General features: G+C 32.7%; 3 protein-coding genes and 1 long non-coding RNA gene across 5 annotated transcripts; 1 reads left to right on the forward strand and 3 right to left on the reverse strand.

The window, feature by feature from the left end:
* Positions 1-1,341: 1,341 nt before the first annotated feature.
* On the reverse strand, positions 1,342-7,826 carry LOC146932891 (protein RGF1 INDUCIBLE TRANSCRIPTION FACTOR 1-like). The gene is made up of 4 exons (XM_085708381.1): positions 7,213-7,826; positions 5,002-5,076; positions 4,675-4,830; positions 1,342-1,804 (listed from the first exon to the last, which is right to left on the reverse strand). Exons 1-4 carry the CDS (start codon positions 7,432-7,434, stop codon positions 1,520-1,522), a joined length of 738 nt encoding a protein of 245 aa, XP_085564507.1. The 5' UTR covers positions 7,435-7,826; the 3' UTR covers positions 1,342-1,519.
* Positions 7,827-12,095: 4,269 nt separating this feature from the next.
* On the reverse strand, positions 12,096-18,257 carry LOC146932892 (uncharacterized). Of its 2 annotated transcripts, none has more exons than XR_015007281.1 (5): positions 17,180-18,257; positions 13,890-14,100; positions 12,923-13,037; positions 12,761-12,834; positions 12,096-12,576 (listed from the first exon to the last, which is right to left on the reverse strand). It is a non-coding gene; the product is annotated as an uncharacterized LOC146932892 (long non-coding RNA). The 2 variants fall into 2 exon arrangements; XR_015007282.1 differs by lacking the exon at positions 17,180-18,257 and adding an exon at positions 16,447-16,822.
* A 379-nt stretch (positions 18,258-18,636) lies between these two features.
* Positions 18,637-21,276, reverse strand: EMB2217 (Pentatricopeptide repeat (PPR) superfamily protein). The gene has a single exon (XM_085704596.1). It carries the CDS (start codon positions 21,184-21,186, stop codon positions 18,754-18,756), a length of 2,433 nt encoding a protein of 810 aa, XP_085560722.1. The 5' UTR covers positions 21,187-21,276; the 3' UTR covers positions 18,637-18,753.
* A 130-nt stretch (positions 21,277-21,406) lies between these two features.
* Positions 21,407-25,572, forward strand: LOC146932894 (thioredoxin O1, mitochondrial-like). The gene is made up of 6 exons (XM_085704598.1): positions 21,407-21,714; positions 21,831-21,881; positions 23,076-23,155; positions 23,598-23,642; positions 24,756-24,850; positions 25,287-25,572. The coding sequence occupies exons 1-6, from the start codon at positions 21,447-21,449 to the stop codon at positions 25,294-25,296; spliced, it is 549 nt and encodes a 182-aa protein (XP_085560724.1). The 5' UTR covers positions 21,407-21,446; the 3' UTR covers positions 25,297-25,572.
* The last annotated feature ends 406 nt before the right edge of the window (positions 25,573-25,978 follow it).

Genomic DNA, 25,978 nt, shown 5'->3' on the forward strand with positions numbered 1-25,978 from the left:
TTTTACACTCATTTTTTTTGAAGGAATTTTTTACACTCATATTAACTGTTTAAAAAGCCGATTGAACTAGCTTATATAACTATTAAATATCTTAAAAAAATTAATTAATATTTATTTATTTTCAATAAAGATAACAATGGGTAAATTGAGGCCAAAATTATAACCTGTACAGTTAATTGAATTAGAGTATAAAAAAGGTTAAAAACTAGTCAAAACACGTCATAAACTTGTAAGAAAATAACGGTTATCAAGTACTTCTCTTTTAATTATATAAATTTATCATCTATAAGACAACTTATTGTGCTCGTCGGGAGTTAGGATCTCTCTATTTTTTTAAACTTCCACCTTGTCAAGTACCACATTGGGTCATATGGAGTCCGTTGCAATAAAAATTTGGTTAATAAAAATTTATGTTTTTGGTCCAACTTTCTCTCGTATATAGAATTAGCACTACGGCAAATATTATCTCTAGCCATTACTATAAGCAAAAATCTATCTTTTAAATTTATTGGATAAGTGATGTAAAAAGACGGAATAATCACTTATCTAATGAATTTAATAGTGGACTTTTGTTTTACTCCCTCCGTCCCTATCTAAGCACCCATTTGATTTTATTTTTGTCCCTAAATGTAAACCCCTTTTCAAATTACTAGATGCATTTATTACTTTTTTCCTAAACATACCCCTAATTAATACTATTAACTTGTCTTAAAATATGAAAAGTCAAATTTAATACGCATACAAACAAAGGACAATTTGGTAATAGTAACACACAAAATAGACACATTAATTACACTCATGCGCGGTTCTATAGCCCGGCAACCCCGGGCACTTCCCGGACTTCGGCCCAAATTTTTTACAATTTCTTATGTAAATCCCTATGAATTTATTATATAAACCACAATAAATTGGACAATTTCTTTAAATTTTTTGATTATTTGCTTGCAATTTCTTATGTAAACCCCTATAAATGTGTTGCAAATTTTTTTTGCCCAGACTTTACAATAATCCTGGCTCCGCCACTGATTACACTAACAACTTTTCTTAAGAAATGTGAAAAAAGCAAAAAGGACTTACATATAGAAACGGAGGGAGTATAACAGTAACAAAGAATGTATTTAGTTTTCACGCATTGAATTTGTGATACATAAGCCGTTCGATTTCAAATCAATAGCCGATGTCATTAAAAGATGATTTGATATGAATCAATCAGTCTCAAATCAAACACTGAGATTTATTAATGCGTATAAATACTTGCATTTATTAATGCAGGTAATCCGAATGCAGCGCTATGACAACTGAAGATGATAATGGAAATTCATCATAAGATAATGCAGGAAATCACTCATAAAATCTATATACATATTATTATTAAAAATGACAAAAGGAAACTCAAATCATTCGAATATTTATTTGGTCATAACCCAATGTTAATTAATTAATATATTTCTATATAGAAATTTACTACCACCTTTTCTTTGCCATGGTCTTCATTTGAATAACATTGCATTGCACTGGTCTAGATTAGAGGAGCTCTCTTAGGAGCACCCTTTCTCCTACTTCCAAGGGAGAGGAAGAAACCATTGGTTTTGTTGTTGGGTGGTTCACATGAAATATTATTCATATTCATAGAACGGCTTGTAGCCTCCTCAGTATTGGTAGGGACAAATTGGGTATTGTCTTCATCAATAACCTCTGATCTATCTACCCTTAAACCCTCGAACTGCGAAAATGAAAAATGGGATTCATGGAATCGATGTATTATGCTGGACAAGCTTTCACCTTTGTATACCATGTGATCAACCTGCATTATTTTATACAAATATGTTTACATGTTGTGTTGTGGTTTACAACGTTAATTTCATCTACCAAAAAATAATTTAAATAAAATATTTTAACACATTTTTATGTACATCCCAAAAAACAGAAAAATTAATTAAAGCAGCAAAGTTCTACCTGCATTTACTTATGTGGAGTATTACTGTCACATTCGAGGTTTTCAAGAAGAGAAAGACAACTTGGTTAGTTCATAAAGACACAAACCAAAACCAATCCCATAGGTGTTTTAAGCTCCGAGGATAGGCTAGCGGCTGGTCTTTTCAAAGTAATTATTTTTCTTTCAAATCTACCTTAATATTTTTTTTTTTTTATTTGAATGGTTAAGTTAGTTCAAACCTGAGCATCGATAAAGGAGACTCTCGCATTTGAGGTTTTAAACAGGCCTCATATGGACACATCATTTTTATTTTTATTTTTTAATAACATGTCCTTAACCACTTCAATGGAGATCATCTATCAAAATGTCTAAATGGGTCCTAAAAACAACTCAAATAATGATTATTTTATTGAAAAATGGTGTGAGGTCCACTTAAGATTGGGAAGAGCATCCACAATGGAGACACCCATTTTTGGGTTCTTAAATTAAATGAGTCTCACATGTACACATCACTCATTTATAATTTTTTAATAGTATTACCTAATAAACACTCAATCACTCCAACCCAGATCTCACACAAAGTTCTTAAATGGGACCCACTAATCAACTATCAATAACTTTATATCATTATATTTCAATTTTATAATATTAAAAGAGTGTGGGTCCTGCTTAAAAGTGGAGGTTTTAAGCAAGACCTCGGGTCTTATAAGATCCTGAAAAAGATTCTCTCCATTTGGGGTACCTAATAGATACCGGGTCTTAAATAGTTAAAACCCTCCCAATGGAGATGGTCTAAGTGAGACCCCAGGTCTTAAGAGACCCCCAAATTTTTTTCTCCCATTGAGGATACCTATTAGATACCGGGTCTTAAATAGTAAAGACCCTATCAATGTGGATGCTCTAAGAGTTTGTTTGGTTTGGCTTTTAGAAAGTAATATTTTAGTAACACTCCACACTTTATAATTATTTAAACAAATATTTCCAAACCATCCATCAAAAACTACAAACGTGTCCCATTGCACCCCAAGATAATTCATCAAAACTCAAAATGCATGTGTTATTTTTAACTCTATCTTTATAATCCAACACAGCAAAGAGAATCGTAGTATAATTGGGCAACATTGTCAACTTTAGGAATGGTTTTACAAAGCCAAACATCCACAAGATTCTGACATTGTATTCTTGGTTTATATGAAAAAATTAAGAGGGTCAGAAGCAACCGATGCGTATGTTCTAAGTACTCTCTCTATTTCAGTTTCAAAATAACCGATCTTTTTACAAAGTGAATTTATCCTAAAATAATTAACATTTTCAATTTTTAACACAATTAATTATTATTTTTCAATTATACCACTTTCAGCATCTTCGGTTTAACATTTTTTCCTTTGCATTTATGAAAAATGATAAATACAACAATATTTGATAAAGGTATTTTAATAAAAATATTTTTCTCTCTATTTCATTTATATAACTTTTTCAACGCAAATGTTAACATGTGACCTAAGGGTTAGGGCATATGTTAATAAACTTAACATAGAAATAATTGTCTCAGTCGTGCATTTAATTATTTAAAGTTTTTTTTTAATGTAAGATTGTTACTTTTAAATTCTTTGACAAATGCCTTGAGACAAAATCCCTTCGGTCACTACTCACTATTATAAGAAAAAAACAATTTTTAGGTTCATTGAATAACTGATGCTACATTTATTATTCAATGAACCTAAAAACGATTTTTTACTTATAATAGTGGTGAAAGTAAGAAAGTTAACAAGACCCTTTTCTTAATACGTGTGAAATGACAAGTGGAATAGTTAATTTGAAACTAAATAAGTACAAATTATTGAAAATGTTGAAAAAAAATGTAATATAAATGCGTGTCAGTTTAAGCATTTGTTCTTTTGCAATTTTTCACATGTATTACGGAAAAGCATATAAAATTTATTTATTTTGTGCATAAATGTTTCTAAGATATTTTACATATATGAATCTGTTCAATCCTAACTTCTCCTATAGCCATCAAGAGACCTAATGATATTAATTACTAAAAAAACACTTAATAATATTGATTAGAAATATACTCCTTATAAAATAAACTAATGGGAAAAATTGATCAAATTATGTATATTAAAAAATGTAATTGAACACATTTAATTTAAGCACGCACAATAAAAAAATTATGAATATTGCCTAAAGTACCCTTCATAACTAATAAATATTGGTTCATTAGAATTATAAAAAGAATATAATTAAACTAAGATTTTGATCCCCACCGTCAACACAAAAACTAACAATACATCCATTTTAAAAAGAATAACACCAACCACATATTGATACACACATATGTGCATGTGGATAAAACATAAAATCTTGAAAATATGACCTCAAAGGTGTAACAGAATATTTTAACGGTATATATTGACTAAATTTACTAAAATAAGAGATTTCTTACTAAGCCATTATTTTTCGTATATAACGTTATACCGAAAGTAGTTTTAGTGTTCCCAAATTATATAATTTGAGAATAATGACATAAAACTTCATTATCTGATAATCACCAAAGGATATATTTGTACTATATAGGAAAAGAAGTAGTATCAATCAATTATTATTACATACAAAAGTTGAAAAATTTGGATCGTTGACCGGTAATTTGTATGCGAAAGTAAATGGCCAAAAGGAAATGATATATATGTAGAAAGAAAGACATAGAAATGAGACAAAAATTAGGGATACATTACCTTGCATGAGAGAGAACAGAAATGGAAGGGATCCTGAAGAATCCTGTCACAAGTGCAGCAAGAGTTGGCATTGGCAGCAGTAGTAGTACCTTTGCATGACCTTGACTGCACCCTCTCATTTAAGAATATCACTTTCGCACCGTTAATCGTATATGGCTGCATCCATTCCAAACCAACTCATATATTATTTCTAGCTATATATGTTAATTAATCCATCCATTAATTATCATTGTTTTTCACGTAATATATATATATATATACTGATATTGATTTTTGGGTTAGTGAAATATTTTATTTTTAGAGTAGTAGTAGTAGTATTTGTTTGACCTGAATATAGGAGCAATCGATGAGCTTTTCAAGATCACCCAATTGAACCACGTCATGGTAAACATACCTTCTCACCTGCACAATATGGCAGCAATAGCAAACATCTCAATTATTGTCACACATTATTGGTCATTCATACAATGATACAAATACAAAATACAATACAAAATTATAGTACAAATGAGGGTATGAGTAAGCAGGCAAAAAAACAACTTTCCATATTTACATATCATCACAAAATTGTTTACCTAACATAGTATTCTATTTCTATCACATACATTAAAATACTTTTGAGTTTAAGTTTTAAGTTATACATGAAGAATTCAAACTAAAAATATGAATGAAATGTGACAGTTTCTGGGATGAAAATAATGTCATCCAATGAAATATTATTAAGATTGGTTCGGTGGTGAGAGTGTGAGATTTTATTTTATTTTCTTAAGGAATAAGGAAGGAGTGTGAGAGTTAAAGAGGGTTTTTTTTTTAATGTTAAAGAGTGAAATATTGATAAGTGTGTTCAGAATTCAATCATACCCGTAACAAAAATATTTATTTTGGTCAAGATCATTTTGATACTTTTATTCAACTTAAATATAGTTAATCTTACACGGAAACCTATAAGTTGTTTTACAAAATTATTTTTCATTAATAATAGCATGAGAAAAAGAAATAGTAATAAAATTCAAAGAAAAATAAAAAATAATAAATAGAGTGATAGTCCTTCAAAAAATAAATAGAGTGATAGGAAAGTACAGTAATTTTTCATTGTTAGATCAATTATATTTTGTAAACCGACTTCTAATTTGAGACAAACTTTTATAACCTGGTACAGGAGGAGTGCAAGAGTAACCATTAAATTATTCTTTATTACAATAATCATTGAATTAATTTAAATTTTCATTTGGAGATGATTAAAGGTGGAGGAAAACCCGAAAAAAATAAAAAAAATAAAATAAAGATGAATGAGTTGAATTCAAATATAATTTTATAATATTACATAAATATGGCGTAGTTTAATTCATTAACAAACTCTATTTAATGGGATAAATCAAAGTTTGGTTAATGTTATATTGGAACTATGCACGTCCTAAAAATAAAAACTAGAGTTGGGAAGTAGGGCTTTCCAAACTTGAAGTAGAAAGACAGAAGAAGAATTTGGGTCAAAGCTTTCGCTTTCAATGAAAGGAACGTTGCAGGGGAAATTGGATAAAAAAAAGGGATCTTCCATTAATGGGAAAGAAACCAAAACATTAAAGTAGAAATTAATCATACAAGACATGGTGAACCCTCCTGGAAAACAAAAAGTGGAAAACTGTGTTTAAGCATCAACAGTGATATCTGGGGAAACATCAAACACAATGAGACAAAATTGGTCACTAGTGTCTAGTGGTCGTGGTGAGTTCAATTTACCAAGCCCTTGTCAATTCTAGAAAACCAAAAAATAAAAATTAAATTAAAAGAAAATAGAACTAATCCTATAATAATAATAATAATAATAATAATAATAATAATAATAATAATAATAATAATAATAATAATAATCAAGTAGAAACATAATTTCTAAGCTGTTTTTTTTTAACACAAATTATGTTAGTTCGAATCCCACAGAAAAATAAAGGAAATCTGGTGTGATTTGTCTGAATTTTATACGAAGGATATATAGTGTTTTTTTATTAAAAAAACAATTATGTTATGTTTCGATAACGTTGCAAATTTCCAAATGTTTAAACAAAAAATTCTTGACTCAATTATCCTTTACAAAATTAAACTTAATTGCTATCCTTTACAAAATCTGGAGTAGAAAGATTTCGAGAAAAAGAATTTGAAGGAAGTATTTAGAAATAGGCACCAAACAAAGCATAAATCCATGTCATAAAACCAATCATAGACAATTTGGCAAATAATATCACCTATCAAATTTATCAAAAATAAGAAGTTCAGCGACTAAAATCATCATCAACAATTTTTCACATTGAAAAAAAAACTTTTAAAATTGTTCAAAAACTTCATTAATTGAAGAACATAAATATAGGTGCATCTGAATTTAATCATTTGTAATAGAATAAAGTAATCCAAAGGAAAAGAAACATCCAAAGGAAAAAAAGAAGTGCTAGAAATTAAAGAAGACTATAACCACATGAATTAATTTGCAAATACCCTTTGAAATTTTGGAGTTGATAAGGTCCATAACAGAAGTTAAGTTAGTAGTACCTGAAGGAGGGGATGAGAGGGGTGAGAAGGGAGACAGTGAGGGCAGATGGTGAGACAACAGTGCAAACAAAGGATGTTCTTTTCGTTCTTCCTTTGGTTTTTGTGGACCCCACAACCCCCAAAGAATGTCTCACCCATTAACCTCTCTAACCATGCAGGTTTCTGATTCACTTTCATGTCTCCCTTTGCTTCTGATGATGGGTCACTTCCACTTCCTCTCATGTCTCACCCCACAACACCACTTGTTTGTGATGTCTTTTCTCTTCCAAAGTTTCTCTGTTTCTATCACTGTGTCTGGTTCTATGGTTTGGTTTGTGAGGAACAACACTGGTTATTTATGAACTAAAGTTTGTTGTTTATGTCAACTCAATGGTTAGGTTAGGACTTAGGAGGTTCATTTTTCATTTTTCTTTTTCATCATTACTTGTAGAAGAACCCTAACCTCATGACCTAGGTATTTTATCTATTTTCTGGAACATCAGGTTGTATAAAAAAAAACAAAATTGTAAGATGGATAGAGTAATTTTATCTATTGTCAAACGACATCTAAACTATAATTTTTTTAGCTAGAATGAAATGTATTGGAAGATGGATAGAGTAATTATTTTCTTCATTCAATTTTTTTTTGTGGTGGTCGGGATTCGAACCCCGGACTTTGCATAGCATTATCCTTACCAACTGAGCTTCTTTCAATTTTAACAAAATATAGACAAATTAGAGTGCATTTGAGTTTAATAAAATAACATTTTAACCGTGATTTTGTAAAACAAAAAACAAATGAAGCATTTGCAAAAGAGTAATGATATTTTGACATCCATTTGACGACAACTTTGTTGACAACCTTGTTTTTCTCACTTTTTATTGGTCAAAAACAATGGAGAGAGAAAAAGGAAGAGAGAGGATAACAACATCATGTGAGTATGAGAGAGAAAGTTGTCAAAAAGTTGTCAAAAAGTGGTTGTCAAAATATCATTTCTCTTTGCAAAATTAGTAGTAGTAGTAGGGGCAGCACTTGGGTGCCATTAATGGCACCATGACATTGAATCCTGGCCACACAACACATCATGGGGAGCATCTTGGCCATACAACACATATTAATGTCACCTTTGTATGGCTAGGATTTAATGGTACCGTGACATTAATGTCACTGAAGTATTTCCCCGTAGATGGTTTCAACACAATAATGCTTTAATTTCTAGTAATGATCACTATGTTTGAGTTTTTTTTTCTTGTGATAACTTGTAATTATCACTTTGATTTTTGTCATTTTGAATGACCACTTATGATCAAATGAAGGCAACTTCCAATGAACAAAAGCATGAGCCTTATTAAATTTATATTTATATTTTTTTTAGAAAAATTGCTGTTCAGTTTGGATCAGGATAACTTTCTTTTTATATAAAAAAATGGATCGGTTAAGTTTGAACCAATTAATTAAAAAGTGTATATTAAAATTTAAAATATGATACACTTCAGATAAATTAGGATTGTCTTCTTAGTGTGTTTAGATTTGATTAGCTTCTTTCAATTTTTATAGGCGTATGATATATGTATATTTTAGCAACAATGTCATGAATGTTGTGTTTATGTGAAGAGCGCGGATAAGAAGTGCTAGGAGAGAATTATGTAATAAATGTATCTATTACATCAACAAACCAAGAAAATTTAAAGCGATAAGCCATAAAAGAGGCACACTGAATAATATAAAATGAAACTAAAACAAAACATGCACTCCCAAACAAACATGGGGATTAAGCCACCACATATGGTGGTAATCTAAGACAACGTAGTGCTCTGAGGTTCAGAGAGAACTATGGTTTGATATGCGATTTTAGGATTTCTCAAAAGAAATGCTTTGACTTTAACACAAGGGTTCTATTTATAGAACTAATTGTGGAACTTCCTAATTGTGTGCTCTACAAGTCAAATAATCACTACCGGGCTTTTGTCAGCTGAGTAATCCATTAGCCTTTGCTAACTACTTAACCTCAATTACTTACTGCACCTCAAGTTATAGGTCTTACTTATATTAGAACTATTGCTATGTATTCAAACTCAAATCTTGTCACTAGTGAACAAAACATACATTTAGTATGTATGACTTCAAAGTTTGAATTTTTTTACTGGAGATAGAAATATTTTTTTTGAAAAAACCGGAGATAGAAATATTATATCGTGGTTCCTTAAAAAAAAAAATATATATATATATATATATATTATATCGTGGTATATTTACATTTTTTACTCGGGATATTTTATATATTGAAAGTTTAAAATTTATTTATTTTATTCTTCAAGTCCTTAAGACTTAGCAGGACCTTATAATTATAATCGACAGCATAATAATAGTACGTACCATATGTATATGGTCTCTCCCTACCGCCCTATATTTTTTTTTGTCTTTGAAAGATTTTCTGTAATATAATTCCAAACACTTCAACTGTTTCAACTATTTTTATTTTTAAGTTCATCGAATCACTAAAATGAGTTGTATTCTATTTATTGAATGACTCAACACCCATTTGCAGTCTTGATGTCTACTAGTTTTGGGGGGTAGTCTCATTTTCAATAGAGCAATGATATTCTAACAACCAAAAATTAACAACTTTTGTGACAACCACCAATTTTCAAAGGAAAAGTAGATAGTGAAACGGAAACCAAAGCAATAGAGAGAAAGTAAAAAGATAATGTGAGTATGAGAGATAAAGTTGTCACATATGTTGTCACAAAATTGTTGTTAGAATATCATTTCTCTTTTCAATATCCGAATTCGTGTAAATATATATTGTCGACATTATGTAAAAATCGATAGAGGACAGATTTAGATTGTAATCTAGATTAACCTGGTCACACATACCCGAAAATCGGTTCTCAATCTTTACTATTTTATAACTTTGATGTATTTAGAAAAGAGTAATGATATTTTGACATCCATTTGATGACAACTTTGTTGACAACCTTGTTTTTCTCACTTTTTATTGGTCAAAAACAATGGAGAGAGAAAAAGGAAGAGATGGGATAACAATATCATGTGAGTATCAGAGAGAAAGTTGTCCAAAAGTTGTCAAAAAATGGTTGTGAAAATACCATTTCTCTTTAGAAAATATATGAATGATTAAAATAAATTATTTAGAAGAAAGATGATTTGTTAAGATACAAATAGAGACAAAACAACCAATGATATATAATCATGATCCGTCATACACAATAACTAAGAAAAATGATATTTGTACAATTATTTTGTGACAACTTTCTTTCTCATACTTACATTATGTTTTTACCTTTTCTCTCTCTGTTGTTTTTTGATTTTTGTGTCAGTATCACAAAAATAGAATGGTTGGCAAAGAATCCAATGTTGAGGAAACCTCCGCTTCTTCTTTTTTACAATTTAAACGGCGATGAGTTTAAAATTCATCTTCATCAAGGTTTATCTTCTTAGGTCTTGTTAACGAGTGTCATTGGAACACTCTTTAAACATTTTAAATTAAGAAATTGTAATTTTAAAAAGTTAAATAGTTCAATTTCCAATACATCGAATGCACATGTTTTTATAAAAAAATTATCATTTAATGCCCTTAACGAACACCACGGGGACACTCGTTAATATTTTCCTATTTTCTTTATTTATCTCAATCCTTCTATTTATAGGGTGAGATTCTAACTAAATTTGAGTATTGTTGAACAGGTTTTCTAAAAGTTGAAGCTTATCTTTATTTATATTAATCCTTTCTAAACCGTTTGCTCTAAGATAAGTAAAACCTAACCATAAATCATTTCAATTAGATATCGAACTCAAGTATTCCTCGAGTACTAATGATTAATTTGACTTTAACTGAAATTGTATTAGCAACTTGACTCTAACCACTTTATTATTATTTTTAATTGATACTAGATCAATTACTTTGAAGACGTGTAATCGAGTAAGTGTAATTTGATTGTTAATATTTATTCTCCTTAAAATTAATTCAATCAAGAACTTCAAATTTACATGAAAAAGATTAAGCCTATGAATTTTTATTAACTTAGAAAACTATCTGATATTTTTATTTTAATGTATGAAATGGATTTTTTTTAGGGAGTATGAAATGGATTTATACTGTGAGATATATAAACAGTTAAGGTCTGTTTGAAATAGTTTTAGTTTTTAGTTTTTAAAATATGTTCTATAAATCAATTTTAAAAAACTGTTTTTAAGAAGAGAAGAAAAAAAAAATCTGTTTGGTAACGTGATTTTCAAAACTGTTTTAGAAAATAGAAAATGAGAAAATTCATTCGGTAATTAGTTTTCAAACAGTTTTTGAGGAGAGAAAATCAGAAAATCCATTTGATAATCAAATTTTTAAAAAATGTTTTATAATCTATATCTATTTGAACTACCTTTTATATAAAATATTTTATTCAAAATTTAATCCTTCTTTATTTGATCAAATAATCAAAGTTGTGATGTAACATTTTTCTTTCAATTTTAACCTTGATTTTTATTTTTTTTTACAATTTTATCATTAGTTACCAATCAAATAACTTAATTGTTAAATAATCAGATAAAATTTTACAACTTGTATTATTATAATTAATGATTTAAAGTATAAAAATTATTTTAATTAATTTTCAAATACTTTAGTTAAATGTAGAATTTATCACTAACTAAATGTACAATTAATTTTCAAGTGCTGTAATATTGAAAAAGGGGAAACACATCAAAATATTATACCATTATAATTTAAAATAAAATTACTTTTATGATAGATGGCAACTAAGCTTTGACATTAGTGACAAGAAGCAAATTAAAATAAATCCATAAACTATACAAAAACACTTGCAATGATATTATTTTTTTGACAAAGATATCAACTCATTTCATTCATAATAATAGAAGAGATACAGATGAAAATCTTCGGGACTAGTATTGGAAGGTGTCACTCGAACTAGAGTGAGCTACATCATCCGTTTGTCTCTTGAATACAACTTACACTAAAATTGGGAAAAGGATATAAAATTCTTCAAACACGACTTAATGATTGAACCAAATGCGAAAGCATAATTCATTGGCTTGTTAATCTGGTCCGCCACTACCTTGCTAACCACCTCAAACATGACTTGTTGAAGTCCCAAGTCTTTCAGCCAATTAAGAGCTCGAAAAAGACCCAACGCCTCGCCCTCCAATGTTGCAAGATGATAATACCGTACTGAATCTATTATAGTGGTGATAAATCTGCCAATATGGTCTCTCGAGAACATGCCAAATGCGGTTTTCCTTTTGTGCTGGAAAAAGCATGCGTCAATATTGCATTCATAGCAGCCCAGTGGTGGATGGAACCAATTCTGAGTAGTGTACGTTTGCCGAACTGATTTTAGTCCGCAGCACTATTGTGCTCGAAACCAGTGTGCAAAAAAAAAAAAAGACAGCAGCAGAGTTAATGACAGTCTGATGGTTTGGATTCACATTATCCCACAGTTTAACAGTGCGACTCTTCCAAATGTTCCACAAGTTCATGACAAACTTACTCCTCCTATTTACATCTAACTCACCAAGCAAAGTCAGACATACCTCCTTAAGTGATATACCTCTTCCAATTTTATGATGTATGCTCCCACAAACCTGAAGCTCTCCAACATGTTTCACTGAAATTGCAATTGACAACACCAGAACATGCATTATATTAAGGAATTAATTGTCCAATCTAAATAACTTATTGTGAAAGAAACTTACCTCTTATGTTGACTGCAACGCAAATTTGGGACGGAAACACAACCGGATAGACGCAGGAACAAATGACAGTCGAAATTGTAACGATTTTGAACTGCAACACGTCACCAGCAATGACCTGAGAGTTAACAAGAATATAAAAAACACAATGAAAATTTGTTTTTATATAATTGAAGAAATTAACAAATGCATATAGAATCTTGATGGGTCTGAACTTGTCACACACATGAACTATCATTAAAAAAATGTGTATAGAACCTGGATGGGTCTACTCTAAACATGTATACACACACACTAGAATTATCATAAATAGCTTAACCTTTTGGGATAGTTGGTTCATAACATAATACCTAAACATGTCAAGGTAATTGAATACACTGGAAGGTGGTGTGCTAGGTTGCTCTCTCAGATTGCTAATATATTCTGCTATCAGCATATTAACATTCTTCTCACCCAAGACAAAGTTGGCAAGAACTCATACATGTGTATTACCACAAAAGATATGGAATTACCAAAAAGAATGGATAAATGAGGCCAAAATGAACATGTCAACCCACGGCTCCTGTATATTTGAATTTGACTATAAAAAGTATCACTAGTAAATAAATTCAAATAGTCTTCCACATGCCTAGCTAGGACAAATGCACTATATATGTCACTGAGTTGAATAAGTATGCAGGCAGGAAAGCAACGTAGATTTTCATTAATTTCTCTGCTCAAACTTGTGTCACACCACTTTTGTGAAAAGAAAGGACCAAATGGTGTGTTATATGAGATTGTGACAGAATAATTTCTGAACATGTAAGTATCATGTGAGGTGGAAAGTGGTGTGGTATGAGATATGATTTCACTCTATCTTTCTTAACTCCAATCTGACGCAACACAAAGCAGTACTTGTTTAATTCCTAGTCTATATAGATGAAATAAAATAATATGATGAAATGAAATACTATCTATGGTATAGTCATACTTGTTTAATTTCTAAACTCAACGAGGATCCATTCAAGTGGATGTGAGGTATGTTACTTATGCAGCAGTGGCAGGCGCACCGGCATAAGCAGACGCGGCCGAGGAAGAGGCAGGCGCGACCGATGAGGAGGCTGTAGGTGCGACCGATGAGGAGGCAGCAGCGAAATGTGGACGATGGCTAGTGTTCTTCATACTCTTTCAAATTCTTCAACCTGTTTATATAGTAACAATGAATCACATCAAATTAGTTTAAAACATTACTGTCTCACCATTTTAAAACAGCGACATTTACGATTCAAAATACGAGCACAATAGTAAGGCATGGTTACCATGTTATGAAATCCTACCAAGTCTGAAATCCTAAATCAAATAAAAACTTTAAAAATTACATAATAGTTACAAGAATCGCATATCAATTCATAATCGCGGATCAATGTTCATTGAAGAATTGCAGATTGAAGAACTAGGTTCATGGAATTGCAAATCTAGGGTTATTCGCATTTTTGTTCTTCGCAGAATCGCCAGAGCTTGAGAGAAAATGAGCGTTGACCATGTTGAGCGAAAATGAGAGAATGGTCAACGAAATTGAGTTTTGTTTGATCTCTAAAGTTGTGAAATATTACAAATTTGCCATTAATAGAAATTCACCTCTTTTCCGTGTTTTTACAATTTCCAAAAGCAAAACATGGAAAAGCTGTTTCTGTTTTTTAGTTTTTAAAACAACAAAATCAGAAATAGTTTTCAAAAACAGTTTTTAAAAAGAAGGCTTCCAAGCGTGTTTTTTGTTTTCAAGTTTTTAAAAGTTAGAAAACAGTTTTTAAAAAGTAATTCAAACAGGCCCTTACTAGTATATTCTCTCTACTTGCATTGTACTGCACTATTATATTACACTTGTTAGTTACAACCCTGTTAGTACAGTGACAGTTATTAACACTTGTCACTTGCTCATTGGTTGTTTAGAAAGCTTGCTCAGCAAACCTCGCAGTTAATTAGAATCTAATCCTATAAATAGGACTAAGTTACATCATTGTAATCAATCAAGAACATTTTTATTGAAGAAGCAATCAAGAACATTTAATCAATAGTCAATACAAAAGAATGATTTCTCTAACCTCTCTAGTCTCTACTCTCTCTAGAATTCAAACATTTACAAACTTACAATTCTGTTTCAGACTCTAGTATATTCGTGAGTTACAATAACATAATTGAGATCTAGAGTATTCCTAAATGAACTTAGTTAGTTAAGCTGGAGATGTTGGAGACATATACTTACCTTCCTTAGTCAGCTTAGATAACTAAACCAATTAAATTAAGGTAACATTTGACCAAGCTCTTTTGGAGAGCTTAAAAAAAATACTGGTTAAAGTTACAAATAAGGACTTCAAAAGTATATTTAAAGTTACTTGATAATTTTCCATTTTTTTAGCTTGAAACTTATTTTCAGGCTGAAATCCATTTGTAAAATATATTTATTTATAAAGGTTTTGGTAAAAAGAAAGATCCTACACTGATCGGTGTTAAATAGCCAATAAGTCAATAATAAACTCTATTAGTTGACACTTTCAAAGAAATCCGAAAGAGACATCAAGAGGTCCATAACTAATATAAAATGAATACTAAAACTATTTCTTCCTATCATGCCATCATCTACCACCAATAAGTCTTGATGTGCTTGCAATTGGGCCGTGGGCCTATAATTCAAATAGAGACCATATTATACAAGGGAAATTGCTCTTCTCCCTTTTGTCTTTGCTCATTCACGGGCCTACATGAGTTAACCCACGCTGAAAAATGCCCAACGTACTCACGTTGAAAAAGCCGAGCGTGAGTTAACTCACACTGGGCATTTTTAAGGGAATGAACAATTTTGAAAGGGAGAAGAGTGATACTCTTATACAGGAGAGTGATACACCGAAATACGTATGTACTCATTCTAAGGCTCTGTTCCCCAAATGTGTCGAAGGAAATGTTTGCATAAACGAATTTATTGCAACTTTACTATGAAATGACATGGATTTCAAAATAACATACATGACTTTAAACAAATTCGAACAAGTAAATCGTTGTAAAGAAACACAAACATTATTGCATTACCAATAGACTGCTTTACTCTATTATTTTTCAAATTATAGAGAATTACTAGGTGACCACCCTAACAAGTAACTATTTTATTCATTTCTTGTTCTCTGCCCCTTTCAATACTGGTTGAGTCTGTCAACATATCATGACTTTTGCGCAAGAAAAAACCTGATAGGAGCTATTTTGGAAAAATAAATAAAAAGGAGGGACAAATAGAGACCTGTATGCACTAGTTCTACAAATAGGCATATCAGTATATATGAGCAAAACAATACCTCCAGCATATAAGAGACTAAGCATATCCAAATTTAAATGATTTGCCATGACTAATTTAACTTTTAGAAGCTAGAACACAACAACAGCTTAGTAAACCCAAACAAGAGACTAAATATAGAACCCAATTAAACACAAGGTACAACAATGCCAGCCATTCAATAAAAAGACTTTTTTTTTTTTTTATTTCACAGAAGAGGGGTAACCTTGGCGCTACTGGTAAAGTTGTTGTCATGTGACTGTAAGGTCACGGGTTCAAGTCCTGGAAACAGCCTCTTGTGTAAAAACAGGGTAAGGCTGCGCACAATACACCAAATGGTGGGACCCCTTCCTGGACCCTGCGTATGCGGGAGCTTCAGTGCACCGGGTTGCCCTTGCCCTTTTTTTTTTATTTCACAGAAACAAAATCAGAATCCATATACCATAAAATTTTCATACAAGACAGTTGACAATGAAAGTTGGCATCGAATTATGTTAATCCTACAAGTCAAGCAGTCAAACTAGAAACTATAGTACTTTGAATAATTATTGCACCAGTATTTGAAGCATATACACAGGGGGAGTCTCCTAGGGTGAATTTAACTAACACATACTGTGTAAAAACAGGGTAAGGCTGCGCACAATACACCAAATGGTGGGACCCCTTCCTGGACCCTGCGTATGCGGGAGCTTCAGTGCACCGGGTTGCCCTTGCCCTTTTTTTTTTTATTTCACAGAAACAAAATCAGAATCCATATACCATAAAATTTTCATACAAGACAGTTGACAATGAAAGTTGGCATCGAATTATGTTAATCCTACAAGTCAAGCAGTCAAACTAGAAACTATAGTACTTTGAATACTTATTGCACCAGTATTTGAAGCATATACACAGGGGGAGTCTCCTAGGGTGAATTTAACTAACACATACAAAACAGCAAGTGTGAATTTAATACCTACGAGCTCAAGCACCACATCAGTATGCACTACAAGAACTCCTAAATATTCCGACCAGTTGACTATAAAATTATGAGCTGGAAAAAAGTGACAGACAGCCTGAAATGAAACATGACCATGTCCCCAATGACATGTCCATGTGACAAACAACCATAGATTCAACTTTTTCCTCAACAAGTGAAATTCTATATATCCTATTCTCACTTCCCAAGCCTTCATAAACCTAATGATAGAAATCACTTCCCAAAACCTGAAATCACTTTTTGTGATCATGGACATAATAAAACTGAAGAACTAATGATGAAAGGTCACAATAGAATAAGTAAAAAGAAGTAACAAAACAAATATAGTTCAAGAACATTTGTGGATCTAGTCACTGCTTAAAGAACTTTGTATCCCTATAACTGTTATCTCAATAGAGCTATCCTCTCACATAATCCAGTTCTGGATTCAAGTACAAAACCTATGGAACTTGACATATTCTTTGTAAGAGAATAGGTCATTAACAAGAGTCTCGTCGTCCTGCATATTCCGAATCGAGACCAGGTTTCTGACTTTTACTAAGGCTCTGTCATCTCAGATTTTTGCAGTTCTAAGGGATAAGGTTAGGGTGATCAACAAATCGTGTCCTTGTCAATCCACCCGAAGATTGCAAGGGGAAATGTTAAAGCATGCAACTGCGTATACTAATTATAATGAGTGTGGTAGATGAGAAAGAGTCAAAAAAGACTGAAATACCGATTGTTTCTTATTTTCTTTCTCTCACTTTCTCACTTGCTCAAACTCTAATAGACTTAATATTAAACAATGATGAAGACGCAAATTCAAAAAGACAGAGAGAAAGGAAAAATACCTGAATGAGATTTTCGCAAGCTCTCCAAAAAAAAAATATATGATCAGGAGAGATTTTACAACTTCAAAGGCCATTCAAGATATAGAGAGAAACTGACAGGGCGGAGAATGAGGAGAAAACCCGGGTTTACATGTTGAGTATCTGATTTAAGTCATCATTTTGGCATTTGAGCCAGGTAAATAGGTAAACTGATTCAGTTTTCGTACCAATTTGGGATGGGAGAACTCCAATTTACAATAAAGAAGGTTCTTGTAGGGTTTTTTTTTGAAAATTCCCCATTCCCTGTTCAACTGCCACATTCTAAAAAAGTTTATTTTTTTTAAGAAAAAAGATGTGCTCATGAAAAGCCATTACACAAATTATAATGTTACCACAAAGGAAGGAGATAGATACTAGATAGCATAGAACAAGATAGGTGAAAAGACGGTTAACAACTGATACCTCAATAATAACATGATTTAAACCAAGAAATAAGAGCATAATCAGCAACTAAACCTATCCTAATATCACCAACAGAGAAAACCTTTTTGTAAAAAAAAAATCACAATTGTGACAGCGGATATGAGCTTTTATGCACTACTCAGCAGCTTTTGTGGGAAAAAGAATATAAATCTAAAAAGATCTTATTCCAAATTCTTAAATAGTACATATCTGTTATGGTATAGCCTTCCTAAACATCCAAAGAGTGTGCACCTCAAACACCTATTAGATATTAAGACTGTGTTTACATTGCCCTTCCCGCAATTAGAGGTTTAGGAGGTGATAGAGATCTGATTTCGGGTGCAGAATTGGGGAAAAGTATGTTCAGCTTGTGCATCAGGATATCAGCCCTAGATGGAATTTCATTCAGAAGAAACTGCTGAACTATCGGTTTCTTAAACCACTCCATGACAGAATCTCCTGGTGCTCTAAGAACAACTTTACTCACCTCAAACGGAGACTCTACCGAGCTTAACATCTGTGCAATCACAATCTTTAATGTCGGTCCCGTCACCAATTTAATCCGTCTCGGGACAATACCATAATATAGCATACGCTTTCTGAACCTATGAAGAGTGTGCACCGCTGCTATAAGGGCGGCTCCAACAGACAAGTTTCTAACATCAAGGGACCAAGCAATGTGCTGATCGAAAACTATAGCCTTTGGGAAAAGTTTATTCTCATAAGCAACCTTCCAAACACATCGAGCTCGATTTATCTGTCCCATAAGAACTAGGTAATTGAGAAGAACATTGACAAAGTACTTTGCAGCACCTTCCTCCAATTCATAATCAATACTTTGAAAGAATTCCCTTACAAAAGTCAACACCGGTTGTCCCCTCTGTTCGGGGCCTGTGAAAAGTCCACACATAAACGAGTGGGCCTTATGCTTTGTTGCACTAAGGATAGACATCAAATGCCTCTCATTCTCTTCATCCTGACACCTAACAAGATGCGCTAAAATCGAAGTGTAAAGTATCAAATCAACTTTTGCTGCGGAGTTAACATATGTTTCAAGAAGAGGTTTGGCTGACTCGTATATCCCATTCTTCATGCATGACTCAAACAACTGTCGGATTATAAAATTATTTGTTCTGATCCCTGACGAACCCATGAAACGCAGCCACCTCAAAGCAAGATCAACCGAACCTTCCTTGATATACACCATCAAAACATCACTAGCTGTCACATCCACAGAATATCCCATCGTCTTCATTTCAAGTAGAACTTTGGCAGCAACATCCACAAGCTTCTTATTAGCCAGTAGAGATAAAAGAACAGTGTAAGTGCTTAGGCCTGGCCTTAAACCTGCATTAGTCATTGAATTGTACAGTTTCATGGCATGATCAATTTGTCCAGATGCAGCATGCATTTCCAATAGACAAGCGTATGTAGATGGAGTTGGTAGAAATCCAGCTTTCTCCATGTCTGAAAATGCAGACATGGCAATATCAAGTTTCCCTGATTTTGCATGAGACTCAATGATCAATGTATACAAGCCAAAGTTTGGCCTGAACCCTGCCAATTTCATCTCGTCCCAAAGCCTCAAAGCAGTTTCTAACTTTCCAGATTTCACATAAGATTCAATCAAAGAAACATATATAGTAGGGGGAGGCCTGTACCCATAACCTCGCATCTCCATGTAAATTTTCATTGCACTGTCCAATCTCCCTGCCTTCCCCATCGAATCAACAAGCGAAGCAAAAATGTTTAAACCCGGCCGAAAGTCTCTTCCTTTCATTTCTTGAAAGAGTTTGAAAGCAGCATCAAGACGGCCCGACTTAGCCAAATTCGGAATCATCAACTCATAAGTTGAACTATCCAATTTACAATTAGCTTTCTCCATACTCTCATATATCTCAAACGCCTTATAAGGCAAACCCTTATTCAAAAACAAAGTAATAAGTGAATTATACGTCTCAGTCTCAACTTCACAACCACCATCCAGTATCTTCTTGAAGCAACAAAAAGCAACTTCCAACCTCTCTGCCTTAGCCAAATACCGAATCACTCGATTACACGAAACAACCAACGAAAACCCACTATTCCCAGAATCACCAACCATCTCATCAAACAACGACTGTATCCCATCAAAATCCTTGCGCGAATTCATACCATCAAACAAAATAACATAACAATCATCACTAACTGTATACCAACACTGTCTCTTAGCCCACCTAAACAAACTCAAACAAGCATCGCCATCATTAATAACCTTCAAAGCTTGAGCCACATGAGTCATATTGGGCACAAACTGAAGTTTATCCAATTGGATCTCTAATTCTGGACCCCACTTCCATCTCTTAACAACTTCAACAATCTTAGCCACAGCTAATGCATTCAAAAAGGGCTTTTTAACCTCACCCACCATTACATGATCATCAATACCAGGCTCTACTGACCTAACACCTTTACCCTTGTAAATAACACTACCCGATTCATCTAAATACTCAATTTCCTCAGTCCATTCCTTAGACCCAGAATTATTATTACAGTAAAATCTTATAAAGTTTGGATTTTTGAACAAACCTGGGAGTTTCCACGCTGAAGTGAATTTAGGCTTGGATGGTAAAAAGGTTAACTTTGGAGCAAAGGGTGAGCGAGGAAGAAAGGGAAGATGATGGGTGAGTTTGTATAGATTGGAATAAGTGAGAAGGAATTGGCGATTATGAATCATTGAATTGGTGTGAATTATTGTTGTCGTCAATAGCTAGAGGTTTATCTAGGAATGGAAATGGAATGCTAAAACCTTTTTCTGTGTTGTTCGAGAGGTTCCTTTGTTTATGGATTCAGATTTATGGAATCACTGTACACCGTTAGATTTATCAGATGGTTTTCAATATGCCACGTTTGCTATTCACTCACGGTAAAAATGAAATAAACCAAACCTGAACCCTAAACAAGAAAAACTCATTTGATTTGAGACTGAGAGCGAAAATGGTTGGAGCCAGAAACTTGATCGTTCGATCAATGGCACTTCGTAATGCAATCAAGAACAGTGTTCGTCCTTTCTTAACCAACACCAACAACCTTCCTTCACGCATTTCCAAATCGTCTCTCTTCGCAGCCACACTTGCTTCTTCCTCTTACTCTTCTCACCTCTCCTTCCATCAATCCCGTTCCCTTTCCTCCGCCTCACCTTCTCCTGGTTTTATCTCTGTTAATTCTGAAGAAGAGTTCAATCAAATTCTTACCAAGGTTCAAGGTTTGTTATTTATTTCTCTTTCATGTTTAATTTTGCTTCATTCCCTTTTTTTTTCTTCTATCTTTCTATTGTTTCTGATGAATTTTTCATTATTCTTTTTTTTTTTTTTTGAATAGATGACTCATTGAACGCTGTTCTGTATTTCACTGCTGCTTGGTGTGGACCTTGTAAGTTCTTAACCCCTTTTGCTTAGTCAAATAAGTGTAGTGAACAAATTCTAATTCTAAATTCAGTCTTTGAAGTTAACTACCTCATAATTGTCACAAGAGGTTGCAATTCCAAGTATAATTTGTGCCATCCTTTTTTATATTCATACTGACATTAGCATATTATGAAGTAGAATCTCAGGTAAATAACACTAACCTATGATTTAGTATGATTCTTTGCAAATGGATGGTGATGTAAATATGAAAGCTTAACACACTTTTATGAAATATATGTACTTAATTAACATGCTAATTCTAATAGCAATAATGATCAATCATTGAGGAGGAGGTTAAAATTATGTACCAGATAATATGCTTTTAAATCATCAACTATGTAGGTAAAAAAAGTCTGAATTTTAATTTTTCTATAATACTTGTGAATTTGTATTTTAGTGAACTACCCGAGTTTCATATCCAGGAAGGAACTCTAAAAGTAAGAAAACAGGATAAATGAAAGGAAAGCGTGTATAAAATGGATGCATTTCTCTGTGAAATTCCTATTTCAATTGCTTTGAACATGCGAGGTTCCTCTTCTATTTTTCAAATGTTTGTCAGCAGCCACTTCTGTGGGTATATCTATGTTTTTTTTTTTTTTTCCACATGGATCTTTGGATGTGTCTGCTAAACTCAAATGGTGTTTTATATGTATATGATGTTCTGGGTTTTTTCTTCTTCGTATGTTCCATTTCTATCTCTTTAATGCTTCTGTAAAGTAGTTAAACGAAACAAGAGTTCCACATTTGGTTCTGAAGTAGAGACGTTCAAACAATATAATGATTGAACGTCAACTAAGTAGCATGTTTGTGATCTAGTAGGAACTGGTTCAGTTAATTCTAGTTTCTGATCTACATCTGAATTCGGATTAGGATATTAGGTTCACCAAACTCCCTCATGGATGTTAAAAATATCAATAAAGTCTTTTACTAAAAATACAAAAATTAACAAAATAGATTCCTGCTGTTGCTCTGGTTGAAAGGTTAGTTATTTGTTAAAATTGCCAAATACCTGTGTAAAAGCATTGCAAGTTACAGTCTATGCCCGTAGACAATCTGCTAAGAGCCCGTGTTCATGTTTCATTCTTCATATATTTTTCTTGGTACCTATATATTCTGAAAAGAAAATTTCACAGTTTTGCTATTGTATATTTCTGTTTAGGCAGGTTCATATCTCCTATAGTTGGGGAGCTCAGTAAGAAGTACCCTAATGTGACAACCTATAAGATTGACATTGATCAGGTATGGAATATAATTGTTAGTATGATGTATGGTTTGGAATTTTGAACCATATTATGGTTTAAATATTGGAATTTGGCTGACCATTTTTTAACTTTATATTAGATTATCTTAAAATTATCTTAAAACTCACAATTCAAGTCTATGATCTATGTAAGCCTAATCATATAATCAATTGTTTATAAAAAGTTAGCCTGATTTCTACCTCTCTCTTCACTTTACATTTTGGTTGGTTTCTGCTTTTCAAATTTTGCTACCTCGGTAACAACTATCTGGCCATTTCCTTATTAGGATCTGGTGGTTTCTCCCTTTTGTTCAGATTTTCATTAGGTTCTTCCAATTTTAGAAGCATGTATTTGTGATGGCTAGAAAATACTATTGCTTTATTGAATGCTATGCATCAAAGTGGCCAAAATATTTACATTTCCCTCCTAATATATTGCAGGAAGCAATTCAAGACACATTGAGCAGGTTCCAGATTACATCTGTGGTAATTTATTTAAACCTCTTGTCGGAAATTTATTTGTTCAAATATTGTTTGTGGAGATGAAAATGTTCAAGTATGTCTGCACATCATAGTCTGCCTGCTTGTACTCATCAGTCGTGCTGGCCATCAGCCGTTCATAAGAAGAAGAAATGGCCGTGCATTGGAAGTTTTGCTCCAGTTGGACTGTCATCCTTTTTATTATTCCATATCTCTCTTATTTGATTCACTCTTTCTAGTATTGCTTCAATAATTTCATAATTTTTTGTTTTGTTTCTGTTGCCTTCCCTTAGCTCCTTTGGTGGATCATTACTTCATTAAAAAATCAAGGAATATAAACATAATTCACAGTAGACTTCAATCATAGATCCGTAGTTATCAGCAACTCTAGAAATTGAGCGGCCTTAGGCTGCTGCAGGTATTCTCTTAGGTTATGCTTTTCAGTAGCGGTATCTATCCTTTATGGGGGGAAAATAATTTTCTACCCCTTTTTGAACTATAAGACCCTCTTCCTTTGGGTTATGTTTGAGATTTGCCTTCATTTTACATTACGGACATTCAGATTTCTGTTTCCTTGCAATGCTGTTCAGACTCAATTAGGCAATGTTTAATTGTCAACTGATTTTGCTACGTTTGTTAGTTTAGTTTAGACATACTCAGAATTATGTATTACTGAACACGTGTGCTGTACCTTTGATTTTGACATTTATTTAAATTGTGTACTCAATGATTAAAAAAAGTACCCCATGAGGATCTTGGCTAATGTAGAACATATGTCTCTGCTAGTCTGGTTAATGTACAACATACACCTCTGCTGTTTCTTTGTGAAGTGAACTCATGACTTGAACTCAGAGATTTTATCTCCTTTACTTGCTCTAGAATTTAAATAGTGAATGACCGATGATTATGACTTGTTTTTTCTATGGTGAATGAAATGCACTGGTTGAACTAGACTGGTTCAATTGTGTATATCCAAGTAAATTGACATATTTCTCTTCTTTTTTTAATTCATGGATGTACTGCACTTTGATATATAATTCACTATCTTTTGCCTTCAAAATATACTATATATAACCCTGCAAAAGTGAGATGGCATAACAATGATTTATCTTGCTGCAGCCAACACTTTATTTCTTCCAAAATGGGAAAAAGACTGATGAACTTATAGGTGCAGATGTTGCGCGACTAAATCATCTTACGGAGAAACTCTTCAAGTAATCCTTCTTATTTAACTTCATGTTATGTTTTGTCATTTCCCCTCTTCTATTAGGTTTTACATTTGGTGCCATTTTAGGTCGTAATATTCTACCCTGTTCTGGATGTGGTTACTGATCAGTTGTATATTGCTTCCTAGATTTGCTTTCCAAATACAAATTTTTGATACGGACAGGTCACACACAGATTTATCTAAACATATATAATTACATTTATCACTTTGTTTTAGTGTTGACTATTGAGTAACCTTGGACTTCTACAATTTACACCCCACCTTGACCCATTTAGTTATACCTATGTAGGTTTACCCCTCCCCTCCCCAAAAAAATGGTTGACAATCATTTGAGAAGTTTCTGCTTCTTCAATGGATTTTTAGGTAGCGTACAATTTCTGTTGGTAATGGAGTTTTGGCTAACCAAGTGTTCTGTATTTCAGGAAGGACTGAATGTGATCTTGAGATGGGAACTATTGATGGCTGATTGAGTACAAAATGAGAAAGCTGCAACTGCTTAGACGTTCTTTAGGCGTCACTAGTTTGATTACAAATGGCATGACCTAAACTTTGATGTGTTCTTTATGGCATTCATTTGATGGTATTTTTAAATCTCTATGAGGCAAGATAAATAATTTGCATACTTGTGTAGGACACGGGATATTCGTAATGTTATTTCTTATGTACATACAAAAAGAATGCTATGGAGTTGAAAAATCTTGAAACCCACATTTTGAGTAACTGTGAAATATATCTTATACGCGAAATAGAAGTGATGATAACTAGAGAATAAATTGATTTACAAAATGCTTTATCGCCTGTTTGAATCTGCGTTGGTGTTCACCGTACGAAAGGGTACGTGATACAAGAGGTAAAACTACCGTAGCAAATGGAGCTTCTGCGCTAATGTGGTCTGTTGCCATGATTTCAAGAAAAACTCTGATTGCAAGATGCAGATCCAGACAGATGCTCGATACATGTGGTTCATCTATAGACACGCTCTTGAGTTATGATCGCACTTGCACATGTGTGAGACATACTCTTCAAGTTTGGTAACAATTTTTTGCTAATTGTTCGCTCGAAGCTTTGAGTCTACGTTGTTGTGCAATAATCTTACGGATTAAATGAATTTCAA

Source organism: Medicago sativa, chromosome 4 (genome assembly GCF_051527215.1).
Source record: "Medicago sativa cultivar Bolivia chromosome 4, Bolivia_mono, whole genome shotgun sequence".
NCBI classification, from domain to species: domain Eukaryota; kingdom Viridiplantae; phylum Streptophyta; class Magnoliopsida; order Fabales; family Fabaceae; genus Medicago; species Medicago sativa.